We start from the raw sequence: 17,955 nt of genomic DNA, 5'->3' as shown, positions 1-17,955 counted from the left end.
GTGTTTGAATAGTCTTTTAACTACATCCTGGCCTCATGCATGTGCTTTTATGCATTTTGTCAGTGTGCATGTACTGGGTCTCCATGCATAAATGCGTGTGCATCTGTGTTGGCTTTGTGTTTTAGGCATTCGGACAGATGAACCTGCAGTGTTTGCTAACAGCTGGGCAGTAGACCTGCCTCATGAGAGAGCCTGTCACTCAGTAGATCTTGACTTCAATGGGCCCTGCCACTCTGAGTCAGATATGGATGTAAGAACCACAGAAACAGTATTACTACCCAGTATTAGCACATACAAAGTTAAATTCGGTCTACCATACTACACCAAATTAGATCTTGTACTCTTTGTGTGACAACTGCTCAAGTTTTTGTGTACCTGTTTTTCCACTGTGTTCTGTATATTCACACTATACTGTTTTTTTGCTGTGAATATGTGCAGGATGCCATAGAGAAATGCAGTGCGCTTCTCTTCTTCCCATTTCTGTCATGTCATGAAAATATCGATCCAAATCCCTTTGTTGCCAGCTGTGTCTCTGACCTCTGTGTGTAAGTCAAAACACGCATAATGACGATTGAGTACATTTCCCTTTTTGTTATAGTAGAGACTTTCTACATAGAAATCAAGTCCCAAGCATAATTTCATTCTTTTTTTTCAGCTCTGATGATGAGGAAACGTTTTGTCGAGCCTTGGTTGAGTACACTCGAGCCTGCTCACATGTTGGATATCCAGTAAGAGAGTGGAGAGACAGCTTCCCTTCTTGTAGTAAGTTACCACTGCAGATCTATATTGTCTGTGAAAAAACGGTGTGCTTTGCCTAGCAGACGTTTAAACTCTCCATACTCATTCTTTAGCCTGATTGTTAAAGTGTGGTGTTTGTGTTTGCATGTAGATGACGGCTGTGAGGAGAGTTTTGTGTACAGAGACTGTATCAGTTGCTGTCCGCCCACCTGTACATTTGAGAAAGAGTGTCTGGGAACCAACCTGCATTGCCTGGATGGCTGCTATTGCCCCGATGGTATGTAAACGAAACGTAATCGTTCGATAAATTCTGTTAATTATGCTTAATTGCTTTAATTTAATTCAAACTATCCTCTTTCTATGAAGGTCTTATCCTGCAGAACGGGACTTGTATCGCTGTTTCTCAGTGCCCCTGTGTTTATCATGGAACATCATACGTACAAGGACACGTGCTTCAACAGGGCTGCAGTATTTGGTGAGTGCTGAACTGTATGACATAGTGGACATACAGCATTCTGCTAACTTAATTTGTCTTGTCTTCTTTTAGTGTGTGCATGGGAGGAGTGTGGAACTGCACTGAGAATAACTGCACAGGTGAGAGTCCCCTATAAGACCATGTAGAGACCACAGAGGAAGGTGTGAGTTCAGGTCCAAAAACTTCCTTCCCTCTGTCTCTTTATAGCGGAGTGTTCGGTGGTTGGAGATGTGTTTGTAACAACATTTGACGGCAGGATGTTTCTCCAGCCGGGAGCTTGTCAGTACGTCCTGGCAAAGAGCCGCAGCAGCAGCAGATTCACCGTAACTCTGCAGTATACCACCTGTGCTGAGGTAGAACACATACGCAAGCACACTCATCAATTCTGCAATGTCCTTTCTATGCAGATGCAGTTGACCCTCCTGTATTTGTGTATATATCAACAGCAGCAGGTGTGTATACAGTCAGTGACAGTAGTTTTGGATGAAGACGTGAGTCGTCAGATCACTTTGACAAGAGAGGGGGAGGTGATACTTGGTGTCAACCCAGCTCCTGCTCTGCCTTATGTGGATGGTAGGAGTTACAAAAGTTTATATTACATGTAAACAGAACTCACCGAAAACTATCCTTTTTGACCACAAATTAAAATCTTAAAGTAATTTAATCCATTTGTGATTTTTTTTTTAAATATTTAGATACAGTCGAAGTGCGGAAGCTGACCTCTGTGTTTACGCAGCTGAGGTCAGGGATTGGTTTAAGGCTGCATTATGATGGTCGAGGTGGTCGAGTTTATGTGCAGCTGGACAGCCACTGGCGCGGACAGACGCTGGGCCTGTGTGGGACCTTCAATGGAAATCTACGAGATGATTTCCTGTGAGTGCTTCCCATTTACAGATCAATGTGGAAAACGTGGCTTTAGCTGACTACATTTGTGTGTGTGCAGGTCTCCAGCAGGTATGATAGAGGGCACTCCTCAGCTTCATGCCAATGCTTGGAAGGTGTCGTCCGCTTGTGTTGCTCCGGTTAACTTGCCCATAATAGACCCCTGTGAGATGAACCAGCACAATGGTAATAATTTTAGAATTTTGGATTCTGTCACACTTTGTTTTTTTTCTTTAATTAATTTTTCTTTAATTAATACCTGTAATTTTACCGATCCTCACATTAGGTAAATACAATAGGTTTAAATGCCACAAACCGTACCATACATTCTATTATTATTGATTTCTAGGTTGCACTGAGTTTTAGCTTCTGGTTATCTTGGCTTATTCAGAGCAGAATTGCTCATGCTTTGTGTGTGTATATATGTTCCAGTATTCTACGCATCCCATTGTGAGGTACTTCTAGGGAGCGTGTTTGCTCCTTGTCACGGCTACATCAGTCCAAATATCTACCAGCAGCAGTGCCGCTATCAGGCCTGTCGCTGTGGGAGCAGCTGTCTTTGCACTGCGCTGGCTCACTACACTTATCTCTGCTCCAAACATGGAGTGGACATTCATTTCAGATCACAAGTCTCTGAGTGTGGTAAGTCTCTGTCTTCTGTTGCTTTTTTTTTCCTTTTAATAAATTCTTCATGCTCTTGCTCTATTCATACTATGTAAATGTACAGCCCCCAAAACGATTACAGATTTGAACTGTGTACACTCTATGTGCAAATTACTCATATGTTACATAAGAAACTGAGTTACCTTTGTTGAGATGTAGATTGTATGATTTTGTGTGTGGGTGTGCAGGAGTGGTGTGTCTTGGAGGTATGCTGTACCACTCATGCGTGTCGTCCTGTGGCCGGTCCTGTCGTGCGTTGTCTAGCACTGAGACATGTAACCCCGATGACTGCGCCGAGGGGTGTGGCTGTCCAGATGGAAGTTACTATGATGATGTGCGTCAGCGCTGTGTGCAGCTGTAAGACTCAAGCACCTTATACATCACCCTCACGATGGTCATCAGTTGCCATTGAGCTGAAACGACACACACACACGTACAGGCACAGCACATCAGCACAGAAAGCATTAGCATTAATTAGTGTAATCAAAATAAAGTCATGAGTTTCTCCCCAGGTCCCAGTGTCACTGTTACTCTATGGGTGGTGTGTCACAGCCAGGGGAGGTGACCTTCAGCGCCTCCGGTCCCTGGTGAGTCACAACTGGCCTCGGCCTGCACCGCAATTTGAAAACTCACTTTAGCTGCTCCTCTACCTGCTCACAGTAGAACATACTTGCTCACACTGTCTGATACATTTGAGAAAGCAGTAAAAGCTTGAGTGATTGTCAAATGAGACGTAGAGCACTTAAACTAACCTTGTGTTTGATAACATTATTCTCCTTCCCAAACACCCACCCCTTTTTCTCTCCCTTCCTGTCTCCTCCATCAGCCTCTGCAGAAATGGGAAGATGGAGTGTGTGCCAGAGGAAAAAGGTAACCTCTCTGCACTCCCCCCTCCCTTCAGTTCCTGCTCTCGTTCGTTCCAACAACAAAGTGGCGTTTCAGGCTATGTCCCTCTTGCTGAAATCAAGAGCCTTATGTCTGTAGTTGTAGCTTGTTTCCCATGACTGGCTGTTGCAGTTGATGTTTAAGGCGACTGGAGCATTGATTTTCTGGGGTGTGCGCGTGTGTGTGTCTGTGTGTGTTCGTGCGTGCACGATCATTGTAGAGCCGGATAGTGTAGAGGTCGGGGAGTGTCCAGAGGGGAAAGTGTACCACAGCTGCACTGAGCAGAGAGGAGGAGTGGCCTGTGCACCAACCTGCCGTAACCTGATGTTGAACCTTACCTGCCCACCCAACACACCGTGCATCCCTGGCTGTGTCTGCCCTCCTGGGTAATATGAGGAACCACTGCCTTCCAGTGTTGTGTATTCAATTTAAAAGGCTGTGTGATTATGTTTTTCCAGTCCCCTTGGTAAAACATGCCATGACTTTTTGAGTGAATTCTTATCCTCCAGGCAGCCACTTTTTCTGTTCATTTCAGTTTGAGTATCTGTTGCAGAGACTCCAAAGAATCCATGAGATTAGTGCTTCATTGGAGTGAGCCCTTATTTTACTGTAGTCTCTACTTGCACCTACTTGACACTGATTTGATTAAACATGAAAAAGTAAAAACTTAAGAAATGAAAGTGCTAATTTCAGCTATGTAGCTACAGTGCCATAAGGAAAATTACGTCTCTGCAAATGATTTTTTATATTGCTGTGAATCCACCTGAAACTAGAAACTTGATTATGGATTATAGACATACTCTGTATGCTCATGCTGCTGCCACTAACCTCAGACTACTGGCTGTTGTCTATCACAGTGCCATTTGATTTTTTACAGCAGACAGCTTTCACACTTCCCACTGTGACTTCTATGGAAAGGTTGGAGGGTAATCTCTGGCATCTAAAAGGCATCTGGTCTTCCTATTTAAGCTTCCAAGATGTTTAATTGGGTTCAGAGCAAATAGGCACAACTCAAGTCACAGAGGAGCTTGGCTTTGAACGTCACCTCATGCTAATTCTGACATGTCTAGAAGAAAAATGATTTCCGTTGCTACATATCTTACTACTGAAATGAGCTACAACACGACATGAAGTTAGACACACTGTGAGAGACTTTAAGACTTTACTAGCTTGTATTTCTCTAAATTTAATATATTGGCTGTTTTAATTGGTAGGGCTGCATGTGCATGAGTGAATGATTTAATTGTGATATTGAATATACTTAATTTGTTCTCAGGTCTCTCACAAAAGAGATTTTAATCTCAGTGAGATTCTGTGAATAAATAAAGCTTAACTCATTAAAACAGTGGCTGCCTGGAGGCTAGAGTGTTCATTAATTTTCACTTATAATTCTTGGACAAAACAACAGGTATGGGTTTAAAATTAAGTGCTTGTATGCTGTGTACTTCCCACGTATGTCTATCTGTGAAGGCTGGTGCTGCACCAGGGCGAGTGCTACTATCCAGAGAATTGTCCTTGTGCCTGGCTGGGACTTGAATACCTGCCTGGACAAACTGTGGAAACATCATGCTACAAGTGGTATTTGCCTTTATTGTACTCACTATTATTTTTTTCCCTTTTAGACAGAAGAATACCTCATTCACCAGAGATACAGTGGGTACGGAAAATATTCAAACCCCTTGAAATTTTTCACTCTCTGTCATTGCAGCCATTTGCCAAAATCAAAAAAGTTCATTTTATTTCTCATTAATGTACACTCAGCACCCCATCTTGACAGAAAAAAACTGAAATGTAGAAATTGTTGCAAATGTATTAAAAAAGAAAAACTGAAATATCACATGGTCAGAAGTATTCAGACCCTTTGCAGCGACATTCATATTTAACTCACATGCTGTCCATTTCTTCTGATCCTCCTCGAGATGGTTCTGCTTCTATATTGGAGTCCAGCTGTGTTTAATTAAACTGATTGGACTTGATTAGGAAAGGCACACACCTGTCTATATAAGACCTTACAGCTCACAGTGCATGTCAGAGCAAATGAGAATCATGAGTTCGAAAGAACTGCCCAAGGAGCTCAGAGACAGAATTGTGGCAAGGCACAGATCTGGCCAAGGTTACAAAAGAATTTCTGCAGCACTCAAGGTTCCTAAGAGCACAGTGGCCTCCATAATCCTCAAATGGAAGAAGTTTGGGACGACCACAACTCTTCCTAGACCTGGCCGTCCAGCCAAACTGAGCAATCGTGGGAGAAGAGCCTTGGTGAGAGAGGTAAAGAAGAACCCAAAGATCACTGTGGCTGAGCTCCAGAGATGCAGTCAGGAGATAGGAGAAAGTTCCACAAAGTCAACTATCACTGCAACCAAAAAACACATGAAGGACTCCCAGACTATGAGAAATAAGATTCTCTGGTCTGATGAGACCAAGATTGAACTTTTTGATGTTAATTCTAAGCGGTATGTGTGGAGAAAACCAGGCACTGCTCATCACCTGCCCAATACAATCCCTACAGTGAAACATGGTGGTGGGAGCATCATGTTGTGGGGGTGTTTTTCAGCTGCAGGGACAGGACGACTGGTTGCAATTGAAGGAAGAATGAATGTGGCCAAGTACAGAGATATCCTGGAGGAAAACCTCTTCCAGAATGCTCAGGACCTCAGACTGGGCCGAAGGTTCACCTTTCAACAGGACAATGACCCTAAGCACACAGCAAAATAACAAAGGAGTGGCTTCAGAACAACTCTGTGACCGTTCTTGACTGGCCCAGCCAGAGCCCTGACCTAAACCCAATTGAGCATCATCCAACCATCCAACCTGACAGAACTGCAGAGGATCTGCAAGGAAGAATGGCAGAGGATTTCCAAATCCAGGTGTGAAAAACTTGTTGCGTCATTCCCAAGAAGACTCATGGCTGTACTAGCTGAAAAGGGTGCTTCTACTCAATACTGAGCACAGGGTCTGAATACTTATGACCATGTGATATTTCAGTTTTTCTTTTTTAATAAATTTGCAACAATTTCTACATTTCAGTTTTTTTCTGTCAAGATGGGGTGCTGAGTGTACATTAATGAGAAATAAAATGAACTTTTTTGATTTTGGCAAATGGCTGCAATGACAGAGAGTGAAAAATTTCAAGGGGTCTGAATACTTTCCGTACCCACTGTACCGTTGTATTACTTGCAAAATAATGTCTTCCATGTAGGATCGAAGCTTATCTCTAACCAAATAAATCTCAAAGCACTTATCATTTGTAGTACAAGGAGTACTGTGACATGGCATGAGCTTTTGTCCCATCTCTGTTTTCTCTTTGCTTTTCTCATCCTGCATCCACGTGTCCATCCCTCAGTGTGTGTCACCGTGGCTATTTTAACTGCAGCTACTCTCCATGTCCAGCTGTGTGTACCGTTTACAGCGACAGACACTACCACACCTTTGATGGCCTTGAGTATGACTATCACTCTGACTGTCAGGTCTACCTGCTTAAAGTGAGTAGTCTTTCTGTGTGGATCTATACAAGTACTTTCTGTTTTGCACTGTGAATTTCAAATAAATGTTTCAAATTACATGACTGACTTCCTGTGACAAATTTATGGATTTGGGCTGGGCTCTGAAAAGCTAGTCGATTTGTGTCAAAGAGCTTGTGCTCTGACTATGTCACAGGAGCGTGTTTGTGATAGACGGGAATGTGTTTAGAGGCAAAGGAGGAGCATCCTCAACATTTTGTAGCCAAGACTGATTTGGATCTGGGAAAGAAGATCCAAGCTCGTTTCTAATCTTGGAGGAGAGTGGGTTTTAATTAGAGCCGATTAAGGTGTGTGTGTGTGTGTGTGTGTGCAGGTGGGTTTGCAGCACAGTAATGCCAGCAGACATTGTGCAAAGCTGTAGCGGCACAAAGAAACCAGTGTTCACTTCAAACCCCAGGGCTCCTGCGCTCCCAGGGATATAGAATTAGAATTAGCAGAACAGACATTCTGATTCAAACCCAACAGACTGCCGACCACCGTGCAGACCTTAAAAGAATGGGGAAGCTGGTCAGAGCTGTGTCCTAATACCCAAGAGTTGCTTCCTCTTCTTGTCACCTCTCATGTATCCGGTATGACGTTGTTTCCTAAACTGGTAGAATCAAATTTCAGATTTGAATGTCCCCTGCGGTATTCAGGTATCACATTTCTTCCTGCTGGCCTGAGCAGCAGGAATATTTTGAACAGAAGAATTACCAACAGCTTTGTGTTTGTTTGTTGGACAGAGATGATGAGACTTGCTTTTTTTTTTTTTTTTTTTTTTGCAAGACTAATATTTTGTCTTCCTCATTCACCAGAGTGCAGGAGAGCCCGAGGTATCCATTGTTGCCCAAAACAAAGACTGCTATGAGAGCGGCATTGTGTGCATGAAAATACTGGTCATTCACGTGGGACTTACTAAGATCTACTTCACTGACAACTCTGGCAACCCTGTACGTGTTATGCACACACAGTCATACTCTTGAGATACCAATTAAGTTATATTCCTGTCTGTCTTCTTCTTAATATTATATGACTTAAATATATCAATACAAATCCTGCTAATACCCGTCATTTTGCACGTCCTACCTTAGAGCCCTTCCACTGTTGTGGGTCGAGGGTCAGAGTTTGAGCTGTGGAAAGCAGGCTACTACACCGTGGTTCACTTCTCCAGTCAGGATCTGACTATCCTCTGGGACCGCAAGACAACTGTGCACATCCGAGCTGGGCCTCAGTGGAAGGTGTGAACTAGGATTCATTTGGAAAATAAATTGAGTTATTATGAAAGCAATCTGAAAACATGACTGCCTGTCGACCTTGTTTCCTCCAGGGCCTTCTCAGTGGGCTTTGTGGAAATTTTGACAGCGTGACAGTGAATGATATGACCACGTCCAGCCACATGGAAGTCAATAATGCACAGACCTTTGGAGATAGCTGGGCCCTGGGACAGGTATGAGTCAGCTCATCTCCTCTCCTTCATTGATTCTCACTTTACCCTCTTTCCTCTCTCTGTCTTTGTCCATCTCCCTCTCACTCACTCACTTCTCTCTGGGTCCCTGTTGCTCCTGTAATTTATGTGCTTGTCTCCCCTGAGTCCAGTGTGATATTTAAGAGTAATCAGACACTCGATCACCCTCTGTGTGTGTGTTTTGTGTGTTTCAGTGCGAAAGTGACTATCTAGTTGAGCGACCGTGTGAAGGGGACTTAGGAAGACAGCCATACGCCAAAAGGGAGTGTGCTCTCCTCTACAGTGATGTCTTTGCACCTTGTCACAATGTGGTGAGTGCCATTGAAATGATGCAAACACACACACACACACACACACACACACACACACACACACACACACACACACACACACACACACACACATACACAAACGTCTGCACAGAGTGAAAGCAGCTGTAGAAAGGTTATCTTGCTTGCAACAGGGGAGTAGGGGTTGGTAAGGGGTTATGGGAACAACTCTTAACTGATCCCAGCAAATACACTGAGATAAATACAAAATACCACACCAGATGCTTGACTAGACAAATGCACAGGCACACACCTCAATGTATTATTACTGTAGAGTATTTCTATATTCGGCCAGTAGATGGAGCCATGTTTATATACACAGAAATTGAACCATTAACCACCATAAAAAGCGAAGCACTTGACTACTATTTGCCAACAATTAGTAAGGTCAGCTGTATAGGCTTAATCATATGTGAATACTGGATCAGTAGATATGATCAGAACATACATGCAAGAACCAATCCTTCAACATTTCTGTTAAACCGTTATCTAGAACTGTTTAATTAATGATAGGGTATGATGTATTTCCCCTTGCGAATTCTCCACAGAGCCTCTCTTACTTTGTCCCTCCTCAGGGAGAAACAGTCACATTACACATTAAAAACATAATTTCTTTGCATCTTGTTATTAAATTAACAAAGTGCAAATCGTGTGGCTTCTTTGCATTTCATCTGATCTACTGCTATTTTGATAGCTTGTCATGTTCTGTTTGTAGAAGAGCTACAGATGTCTAGTCATCACAGACATGCTCACTTTGAGGAACCGTTTTGAAGAACCTCCTTTTGAAGTGTGTTTCTCTGAGATGTTATTTCTGTATCCTCTCTACTACTTACCTTTTATGGCTCATATACTGTGTGTGCTATTCTGCATTGTACCCATAGCATTAAGTTGTTGGTGGAGTGCATGTGTCTGCATCGATCAGTCACACGTTAAAACCTCCCACTTAATATTGTGTTTATCCCGCTTGTGCTGCCAAAAACGCTGTACACCATCAGGACATGTACAGGACGTCTGGAGGTGTCCTGTGATGAGTGAGGGAGATTTTGAATCCTTTGGGTCCTGTGGTGCTCAAGATGCTTTCGGGGTGTAGGCTTTTATGGATCACGCTTGTTGTGGTGCACTTTGATCTCTTTGCTGTGTTCCTCGAGTTGTTCCTCAGCAGTATTTTCAGCGTGTTGGTGCAAATTGTCCTGCTTGGAAAGGCTGCCCGTGTCAGGAAAGGCTGTTGCCATAGGGATATGCTCAGTCTGAAACAATGTGAAAGTGGGCTCTACACATGAAAGTAACATCCACATGAACGCCAGAACCCAAGGTCCCAGCAGAACATTACATTGTAATGAGAAAATTAATGTTATGGACTTTGTGTGTTGGTGGTTTTAATATTGTAGCTGATCGATAAAATGCAGTAAGACAAACATGGCCTTGGTATTTATCATTCTAAATGGGCAGCTGCACTCATACTGCTCTTTTCCAGGGTATAAGATTGTTGGTTTTTTGTTTGTTTTTTTGATTGTTGTTTTTTTTTTTTTTTGCATCAATGAGGAAAAAGCCCTTTCACATAAATAAGTAAATCCAAAGGGCTTCAAGCTTCTGGGTACAGGACACAACCAAGGTTTATCTTTCTGAAGGCTGACGGGAAACATTGATTCTCTTGCTTTCAGACAGTTTTAAAGCAATATTGAGGGAGCTGAAATTTAAAAAGCCTAGCAACGTTAGCCCAACATCTCTATTTAGTGACTATTACAGATTTCTCTTCCTTATCAGAGCAAATGAAATCAGATGGAGTCCATCACTGTGAATGTCTACTTTCAAAGCATGCCCTTCTAAAGAAAAACGGCTCCATTCAGTTTCAAAATGCAATAGCCACTGCTCTGAAAAGTCACAGTGAGTTTCTTTTGTGTGTTGCAGTGTCTGCAGAATAGAGTAGGACAACTTTGCAAGTCAATGTCTGTTCTCAAACTCAGGGGTGTGTAAGAATTATGATGTGAAAATTTTTACCAGTTATATTACAAAACACAGTTCATTTTTCAGACATCCTCTTGTGTATGTACGTATTTTTTAGTGACACTTGACAAATGCTGCCCTAAAAATGATACAGTTAAAGTCCTATTGCTGTTGAAAGTAAAATATGTCTAAAGAGGAGCAAGGATAAGGAAGCGAAAGAGCACAGAAAGGTTTTATTTAGCTGGTGTGATACTGTCCACACTTCCCAGATTTTATCAACACAGGGCATTTTTTTCATTACCACTTTAAGAATAATAAAACCTTGGCATCACTGTGTACCATTGCATTAAATGGCTTTAATATTTAAATCCAACCCTGTTGCTGCAGCCAAACATACTAGCTAATCAGTACCTAGTCTGTGCTTGTATGAAAAAGTTCCAGATCCAGATTAGATATTGCCATGATGAAGTGTAGTATTCATGTAGATTATAGTGACCTGTGTCAAAAACCGGAAGCCAGTTAACCTTGCCTCTGGACAGAGCAACTCATTGCTGATGCATGATGTCTGTCATAGCCCTCATCTGATACCTTCTGCATCAGAGGTTGACCCACATTCCTTTGTCCTGATATCTCATCACTCCCTCCTGCGTGAATTATTGAAAACAACTCACCCCCGAAACAAGACCTCCCCCAGTTTCTCTCAGCAGGATTTGGCCTGGTTCACTGTATGTCTGTTTGTGTTTGTGTGTGTGTGTGTGTGTGTGTGTGTGTGACCAATGTATACCTGTTGTGTGTACCCTCCAGGTTGATGTGGCCTGGTTCTATAGGAACTGCCTGACAGACACTTGCAACTGTAACCGTGGGGGAGACTGCGAGTGTCTCTGTACGTCCATCGCTGCGTATGCACACAAATGCTGTCAACAGGGGGTCACAATTCACTGGAGATCCCCCTCTGTCTGCCGTGAGTACACACACACGCTCACACACACACACACGCACGCACACACCAAATTTCCTTTATGCTGGTCAAGGATGTGACCCCAGCTTATCTCTTTGACCTATTTTAATAAGTCCCTCTTTTATCAGCTAATACTATGGTATTTTTAATATCATTTACATATTATTCTCTGTCAGATCTTCTGTGTTATTACCGTTGTGTTGTTGAAATGATTAATAATTTCTGACCTGCCTTGCTTTCTTCCAGCCTACGATTGTGAATATTATAATCAAGGTAAGTATGAGTGAGAATCTTCTGTCCTCTGTTGTTTGTAGGATTCTAAACCTTCTCCAATCCTCTAAAGGCTCGTCATCCACACTCATTTCCTCTCTCACTCTTTTTACTCCCCCACAGAGCTCGGTGATGGCCCATTTTCCTTGGTGAGTGCTGCCTATAATGACACCATGTTTGGAGTGAATCGCACCAGCAGCTCAGTGTTTCCTCTAGTACGAGAGAGACCAGGGCAGTTGCCTCCTCCAGGCCTACTGTTCAACTTCATGATCACTGCAGGGCTGCAAAAAGACAGGGCGTCACGTAAGCATGCACATTCACACAACTACACACTGCCATTTTTTGTGTTTTGGGGCAAATTAACATGAATGTACTTATTTTCCCAGGTGTTCCTGTGGTGTCTCTGGAGTCTGCGGAGAGACCAAATTATTTCCTCGTCGTGTCTGGGCGTAGCCGTCTTCAGTTGGAGCATTGGAGTCGAGGGGCGGAGTTTAGCCGCAGGGCAACCTTCATCCAGCACCAGGGGCTGTTTCTGCCAGGTCACACCTCCTTCGAGCTTGTCGGCCAACCTGGAATCTTTCTGACATTGACACGCACTGCTGCACGAGCCCAGAGATATGACACCTCAGAGGGCTTCAAAGCCAGCAGCAGCTTCTCACTGGAGGGTCAGAAACACACTTAAGTAGTTAGCACATGGACAGTGGCCCCAAACAGTATTTGAACAGTTAAATTATCAGTGGTGTCCATCCGTTTCATTTTAGAAAATGTCATATGGACTGGTTTTGATCCAAGACTCAATTCGGACAATTTACTATGTTATTTACTATAATGATATGAACACAGCCCTCTAAGTGACAGCAAATTACACAAGTTCTGAATAGTGGAGCATGACCATCATTAATGTGATTAACTACCTCTGTGGTTACTCTGTGAGGTGCAGCTGTGTGAGCGTAAGGGCAATCAAACTAATATATTTCCTAAGTTGTTGTATTACTGCGAAATTTCAGAAGACAAGGTCAAACATTTGTTTGGACAAATGACTCTGTATAAAAAGAAAAGATTTTAAAATAGCTCTTCCATCCTTCTCAGTTGAGTATATTGTCAAAAAATTAGAAATGGAGGATTTGTGACTAAAAACAGAAGGTGCTCAGGGAGACATAACACGACCAGCGGCAGATTGGATTGCATAATTGTGTGTAAAATCAAGAATAAATAGTAGGATCAACACGTACACACAGCCGGAGTGATGCAGCGAAAACCATCCATAAGCCAAAGAACAAAACAGATGTAGGTGACCCTGCTTGCTGTGGAGAAAAACCTCATCTGTGTTCTAGAGTGGGCGAACTGAAAGCTTTGCTGGTTGAAATAGAGGAAAACTTTCACCACAGCTGTTGCAAAACCTGGCTGATTGCTTCGTCCAGATGTTGTCAAACAATTCTGCAAGCTGAAGGATGGCAGATTAGATACTAAAACAGAAGTAATCTCTAGTGGGGCCACTGCTTACTATTGTTTTGAACTGCACATCTTTTTTTTAGCATTGTAAAAAAAAAAAAAACCCTCTTTATTCAGAATAGATAGAGTTTGCTTTAAACTTTTGTCTTCTAATGCAATGAACTCCATAACTTTCAAAGTCAAGCTTAAGTGTCCAAATACTTTTTGGGGCCATTGTATACCTCTGCATGCACATACTGTTTAGACAAATGTTAGCTATCCATACGTTTTCCTATCCTCTTGCAGAGAGCACTTTTGTCATACCTTACCGCATGATGTGTGAGTGGCGGTACCAGCCCTGTGCAAGCCCCTGTGTCCATACATGTAGTGACCCCGATGCTACACGCTGCCAATTCCTGCCCCCGTAAGAGGCTTGGCTCATTAAAAGCACTCATTATACAACCCACATAATCTATGCTCAACTCAAGTGCTGAAATCATTTCTGTGTGTTACAGCGTGGAGGGCTGCTTCCCACGTTGTCCCAAGAACATGGTCCTGGATGAAGTCACTAGAAGATGTGTTTACACAGAGGACTGTGAGTACAGCCAGATTTTGTCTTAAAATTGTATAACAATAGTTGTTTTTGAATTAATACAAAATCAGTGCCTATAATTTTAATCATCTTCTGTAGGTGTGTCTCTTCCTCCAACTCCAACACCCTTTGCATATGTGACACGGTCCAACAGAACTACAACACCACCCACTACAACAACAACAACAACGACTACAACCTCTACAACCACTACTACAAGGCCAACAACTACAACCACTACCACCACCACCACAACCACCACCACTAGAGCAACAACTACCTCGTCCACTACTGTCAGGCCCACAACAACTGTAGCCACCACCACTGCTCCCACTACTCCCAGTACAACGTTAGCCACTGAGCGTGTTACCACTCTGCTCATAACAACTCCATCCACGACCCCTCCTGCTCCTCCCACCACTACTGTTTCTACTACTGTCCCTCCCTCAACACCACCAGAGCCAACCAGTCTCAGCAGAACAGAAATTACCCCCCCTCCAACCACGGTACCCACTACAACGACCACCTCAGCAACACCTTCCACTCTACCCACTGAGCCCACTACAGTCCCTTCCACTTCCTCTCCTCCGCCTCCTCCAACTCTTGCTCCCACCACCTCACCTTCAACTCCAACCCCTACCACTGTTACCACCCCATCCCCAGTAACTTCCACCCCACCTCCTCTAACGTCCCCCACCATACTGCCACCACCCACTACAGTCGTCACAACTGCCCCCACCACTTCTACACCTGAGACCACCACAACAACTCCTCAACCTACACCAGCAGTTACGACCGTAGAGACCACCACCCCAACGGACGCTTCAACGGCAGCTGAGACAACAGCAGCACCCCTTCCAACGACCGTCGAACCCGCTACTGAGCCCGTAACTACAGAAATAGTCACAAGCCCGGTCACCTCTGCCATAACAGAGGAAGCATCAACCACACATCCTTTCCTCTTGCCCACTACTCCCTGCACAGTGAGTGTTGCTGTTGTAGTTGAAGCTCAATACGTAGCCACAGACGCACCATTCACAAAAATGCCACACCTGGAATAGAAGATCTACTGTATGTTAAATTGGGGATTTGGAAAAGTTTAGTTAGATTTATAGTGTAGTCGATTACTTTAATAAAAGGATTCCCAACCTTTCACATCTGATGTGCCCCCACAGGCCTGTCACATAGACTTACATATGTATTTTTAGCATTTTATCCATTGTTTGCTAACAGTTTGCAACGGTTAATCCATGTTGTCAACAGTGAGTCTCTACCGCTAGCCATCTTTTCAGCTCACTAGTAATTCTAATCATAATAATGATAATAATTAATAACTTCTAACTCTTTTTTTATCAATTTTAATTAGCTAGCCATCCATAATTGTCTCTTGTCTAGTTGTCAATCCATACGATGAGAAAACATTTTCAACTTGTTTATTAACACTACAAATAAATAGAGTCAGCTAATTGCCATAGAGTTAAAAAGCTAATTTTGTGTATTCCTTTTGGTTCTCTAGTTCTAGTTTTTATCCATTAGTTTTGGTTAACTGTAAAACCTGTTCAGACTCACTTAATTATTTAAACTATATTCTCTGCTTCTTCAGTTGAGTGGAGCTTCTCTTTCCTCGTGCCCTCTGGCTAATCTACCCCTAGGCTAACTGATTTTAAATGTTTATTTCAGTATAAATTGGTCTTTTTTTATTTACAACAGATATCATAGTAAGAAAAGCACAAGTTTCACTCATGGTATTAATGATGTCTCTGTTGTATTCAAGTGTCCTGATATGAAGGTGTGACAGTGAGCCCCCATGCATATTATCAGGATGCTAAAAGTAAAGCAGCCTTATGAATGTCATTAAGCAGCTGTCATTCATTAACACTTGTGCTTCTTTTCCTGTGTAGAAGTGCTGTATGTGCAGATTATCAATAGCATAAAGACTGCATTGGAAAGTTGTTAAATTTTAAGTATACTTTTACTATAATGTAGATTTTAATTGAGGAAAGAATACAGACAGCTTCAAGTGCTACATGTAAAAAATATGTTTCTAAACAGAAGGCATATTTGTGTCCACAGCCCCCGTACTCCTATCGTATTGATGAATGTGCTGAGCTGATATGTTTCAATGGAGAGCTGCTGCTCCACAACTCATCTCTCCACTGTCGCTACAACACCACCCCACCGCAGTGCAGTCTGCTCGGCCTGCCGATCCTCGTCAACACAGACCCCTGCTGTCCACAGTGGCAGTGCCCATGTGAGTGTCTGTGTATGCGTGGAAGCAAGACTTTTCAAACAAATGAGTTTTTCTGTGCTTCAATAACCTCTGTTGGCTTTTTCCAGGTCGCTGCACTGTCATGTCAGACTTGCGTATGATCACATTCGATGGTAACAACGTGGCCTTGTATGACAACGGTTCCTACATCTTGGTTAACCTCCCCAGAGAGACTATTATTGGCACTGTAGAGAAATGTCCAACTAGTCAGGTAACATGCAAAGTAAACAGTGATCTTCATCTCAATGTACGTCAAAGAAACTGATAGTTGATTACAGTGAAATGCTTTTTCTTTGTAGAGTGTAAACTCCATTAGGCGAACTGTGAGTACAGTTTCTTCTGTTCCCTGTCATTGAGTTTGTTTGAGGGTAAACAGCTGTTTTATTTATTCAGCAAATGTAATCTTGTGTCATTACAGTCTCTAATTTCCATTCCCTACAGAGTCCTACAGGTGGAACATCTGGCCTTTGTTTTAAGAAGCTGAATATTACTACCTCCTCCTACAGAATCATTATCAACCGACTTGATCGCAAGGTGGCCATCGTTACTCACTGTAATGTACTACAAATATTAAATTTATCCCACATATATAAACCGTGTGTTTCCTCTTTAACTTTCTCTAGGTGACAGTAAACTACAGACCGGCTAGACTTCCATTTTCACGTCACTCGCTTTATGTGGAAGACACAGGCAGCATGTATCTGATCCACACACCTGGCGGGATCAGCATACAGTGGTATCATAGCACGGGCATCATGGTGCTGCAGTATATTGCTCCCAATAATACATCTGTGCCCACTCGAGGCCTGTGTGGTGAGTCTATGTACACACACACACACACGCACACACACACCGGCTTTGACTACATCATCACAAGCTTCATTTATCTAAGTGCCATCTTTCAGCACCTAAAGGCTTAATGTCTAAACTGCAGCATCACTTTGACTGGAGTCATTATGGGATATAACAATTTGAGATGTCGAGAGCCATTTGGTTTAATTAGGCACTTTCTCGCAGACATTATCTCACGCTACATTTCTAGCACTCACCGGCTAATGCAGCAGTAAAACTCCCATGCACATCTACACCAAAATGCCTGTCTGCCCGCTGTGCCAGGTTGCTGTGATGGGAATCCAGAAGATGACCTGAAGCTGCCCAATGGCACTGTGGTCAGAGAGGTGGGAGACATGATGCTCTTCCTGCAGGCGTGGAGGGTCCACACGACTGATGAGACCGAACACATGCGCAGGGTTGGAGACAACTGCACCACCGGGGACTGCTCCACCTGTCTGTCTATGCTCCGCCAAAGAGCTTTCACACCATGCCACAGCAAGGTACCTTCCAGGGCGCTACACAGCAGTTCACAAGCTCGATTATAGATGTGCTGAGTTACTTTGTTGGGATTTCAGTCGATCAAAAGAAAGCTGTTTATCATCTGAGGCATATATCAAGTGAAAAATGCCAAATATTCAGTGGTTCCAGTTACTCAAATATGAGGATTTGTGGTTTTTCTGCATGTTATGTCTTTGTGCATGGATTGAATATATTTGGGTT

The 17,955-nt window shown here is 43.0% G+C and overlaps 1 protein-coding gene across 1 annotated transcript in view; it reads left to right on the top strand.

Annotated features, from left to right (window-relative positions):
- The window catches only part of otogl (otogelin-like), a 29,953-nt gene that overhangs the window by 5,838 nt on the left and 6,160 nt on the right, over window positions 1-17,955 (top strand). Inside the window, exons 9-42 of the mRNA XM_051952590.1 lie at window positions 126-250; window positions 439-545; window positions 656-762; window positions 890-1,015; window positions 1,105-1,213; window positions 1,286-1,332; window positions 1,421-1,566; window positions 1,660-1,786; window positions 1,909-2,086; window positions 2,157-2,281; window positions 2,528-2,737; window positions 2,947-3,115; window positions 3,271-3,345; window positions 3,585-3,628; window positions 3,864-4,029; window positions 5,114-5,221; window positions 6,987-7,125; window positions 7,959-8,093; window positions 8,235-8,381; window positions 8,471-8,590; window positions 8,803-8,919; window positions 11,686-11,842; window positions 12,086-12,112; window positions 12,233-12,412; window positions 12,496-12,774; window positions 13,847-13,964; window positions 14,056-14,135; window positions 14,232-15,115; window positions 16,206-16,383; window positions 16,470-16,612; window positions 16,701-16,724; window positions 16,843-16,935; window positions 17,025-17,214; window positions 17,518-17,735. Coding sequence (XP_051808550.1) covers window positions 126-250; window positions 439-545; window positions 656-762; window positions 890-1,015; window positions 1,105-1,213; window positions 1,286-1,332; window positions 1,421-1,566; window positions 1,660-1,786; window positions 1,909-2,086; window positions 2,157-2,281; window positions 2,528-2,737; window positions 2,947-3,115; window positions 3,271-3,345; window positions 3,585-3,628; window positions 3,864-4,029; window positions 5,114-5,221; window positions 6,987-7,125; window positions 7,959-8,093; window positions 8,235-8,381; window positions 8,471-8,590; window positions 8,803-8,919; window positions 11,686-11,842; window positions 12,086-12,112; window positions 12,233-12,412; window positions 12,496-12,774; window positions 13,847-13,964; window positions 14,056-14,135; window positions 14,232-15,115; window positions 16,206-16,383; window positions 16,470-16,612; window positions 16,701-16,724; window positions 16,843-16,935; window positions 17,025-17,214; window positions 17,518-17,735 — 5,198 coding nt within the window. The remainder of the gene's footprint in view (window positions 1-125; window positions 251-438; window positions 546-655; window positions 763-889; window positions 1,016-1,104; window positions 1,214-1,285; window positions 1,333-1,420; window positions 1,567-1,659; window positions 1,787-1,908; window positions 2,087-2,156; window positions 2,282-2,527; window positions 2,738-2,946; window positions 3,116-3,270; window positions 3,346-3,584; window positions 3,629-3,863; window positions 4,030-5,113; window positions 5,222-6,986; window positions 7,126-7,958; window positions 8,094-8,234; window positions 8,382-8,470; window positions 8,591-8,802; window positions 8,920-11,685; window positions 11,843-12,085; window positions 12,113-12,232; window positions 12,413-12,495; window positions 12,775-13,846; window positions 13,965-14,055; window positions 14,136-14,231; window positions 15,116-16,205; window positions 16,384-16,469; window positions 16,613-16,700; window positions 16,725-16,842; window positions 16,936-17,024; window positions 17,215-17,517; window positions 17,736-17,955) is intronic.

The sequence above is a fragment of the Acanthochromis polyacanthus genome, chromosome 8 (genome assembly GCF_021347895.1).
Source record: "Acanthochromis polyacanthus isolate Apoly-LR-REF ecotype Palm Island chromosome 8, KAUST_Apoly_ChrSc, whole genome shotgun sequence".
Taxonomy (NCBI): Eukaryota; Metazoa; Chordata; class Actinopteri; family Pomacentridae; genus Acanthochromis; species Acanthochromis polyacanthus.
Note: the sequence above shows the minus strand (reverse complement) of the source record. Positions and strands in the feature narration are given on the sequence as shown.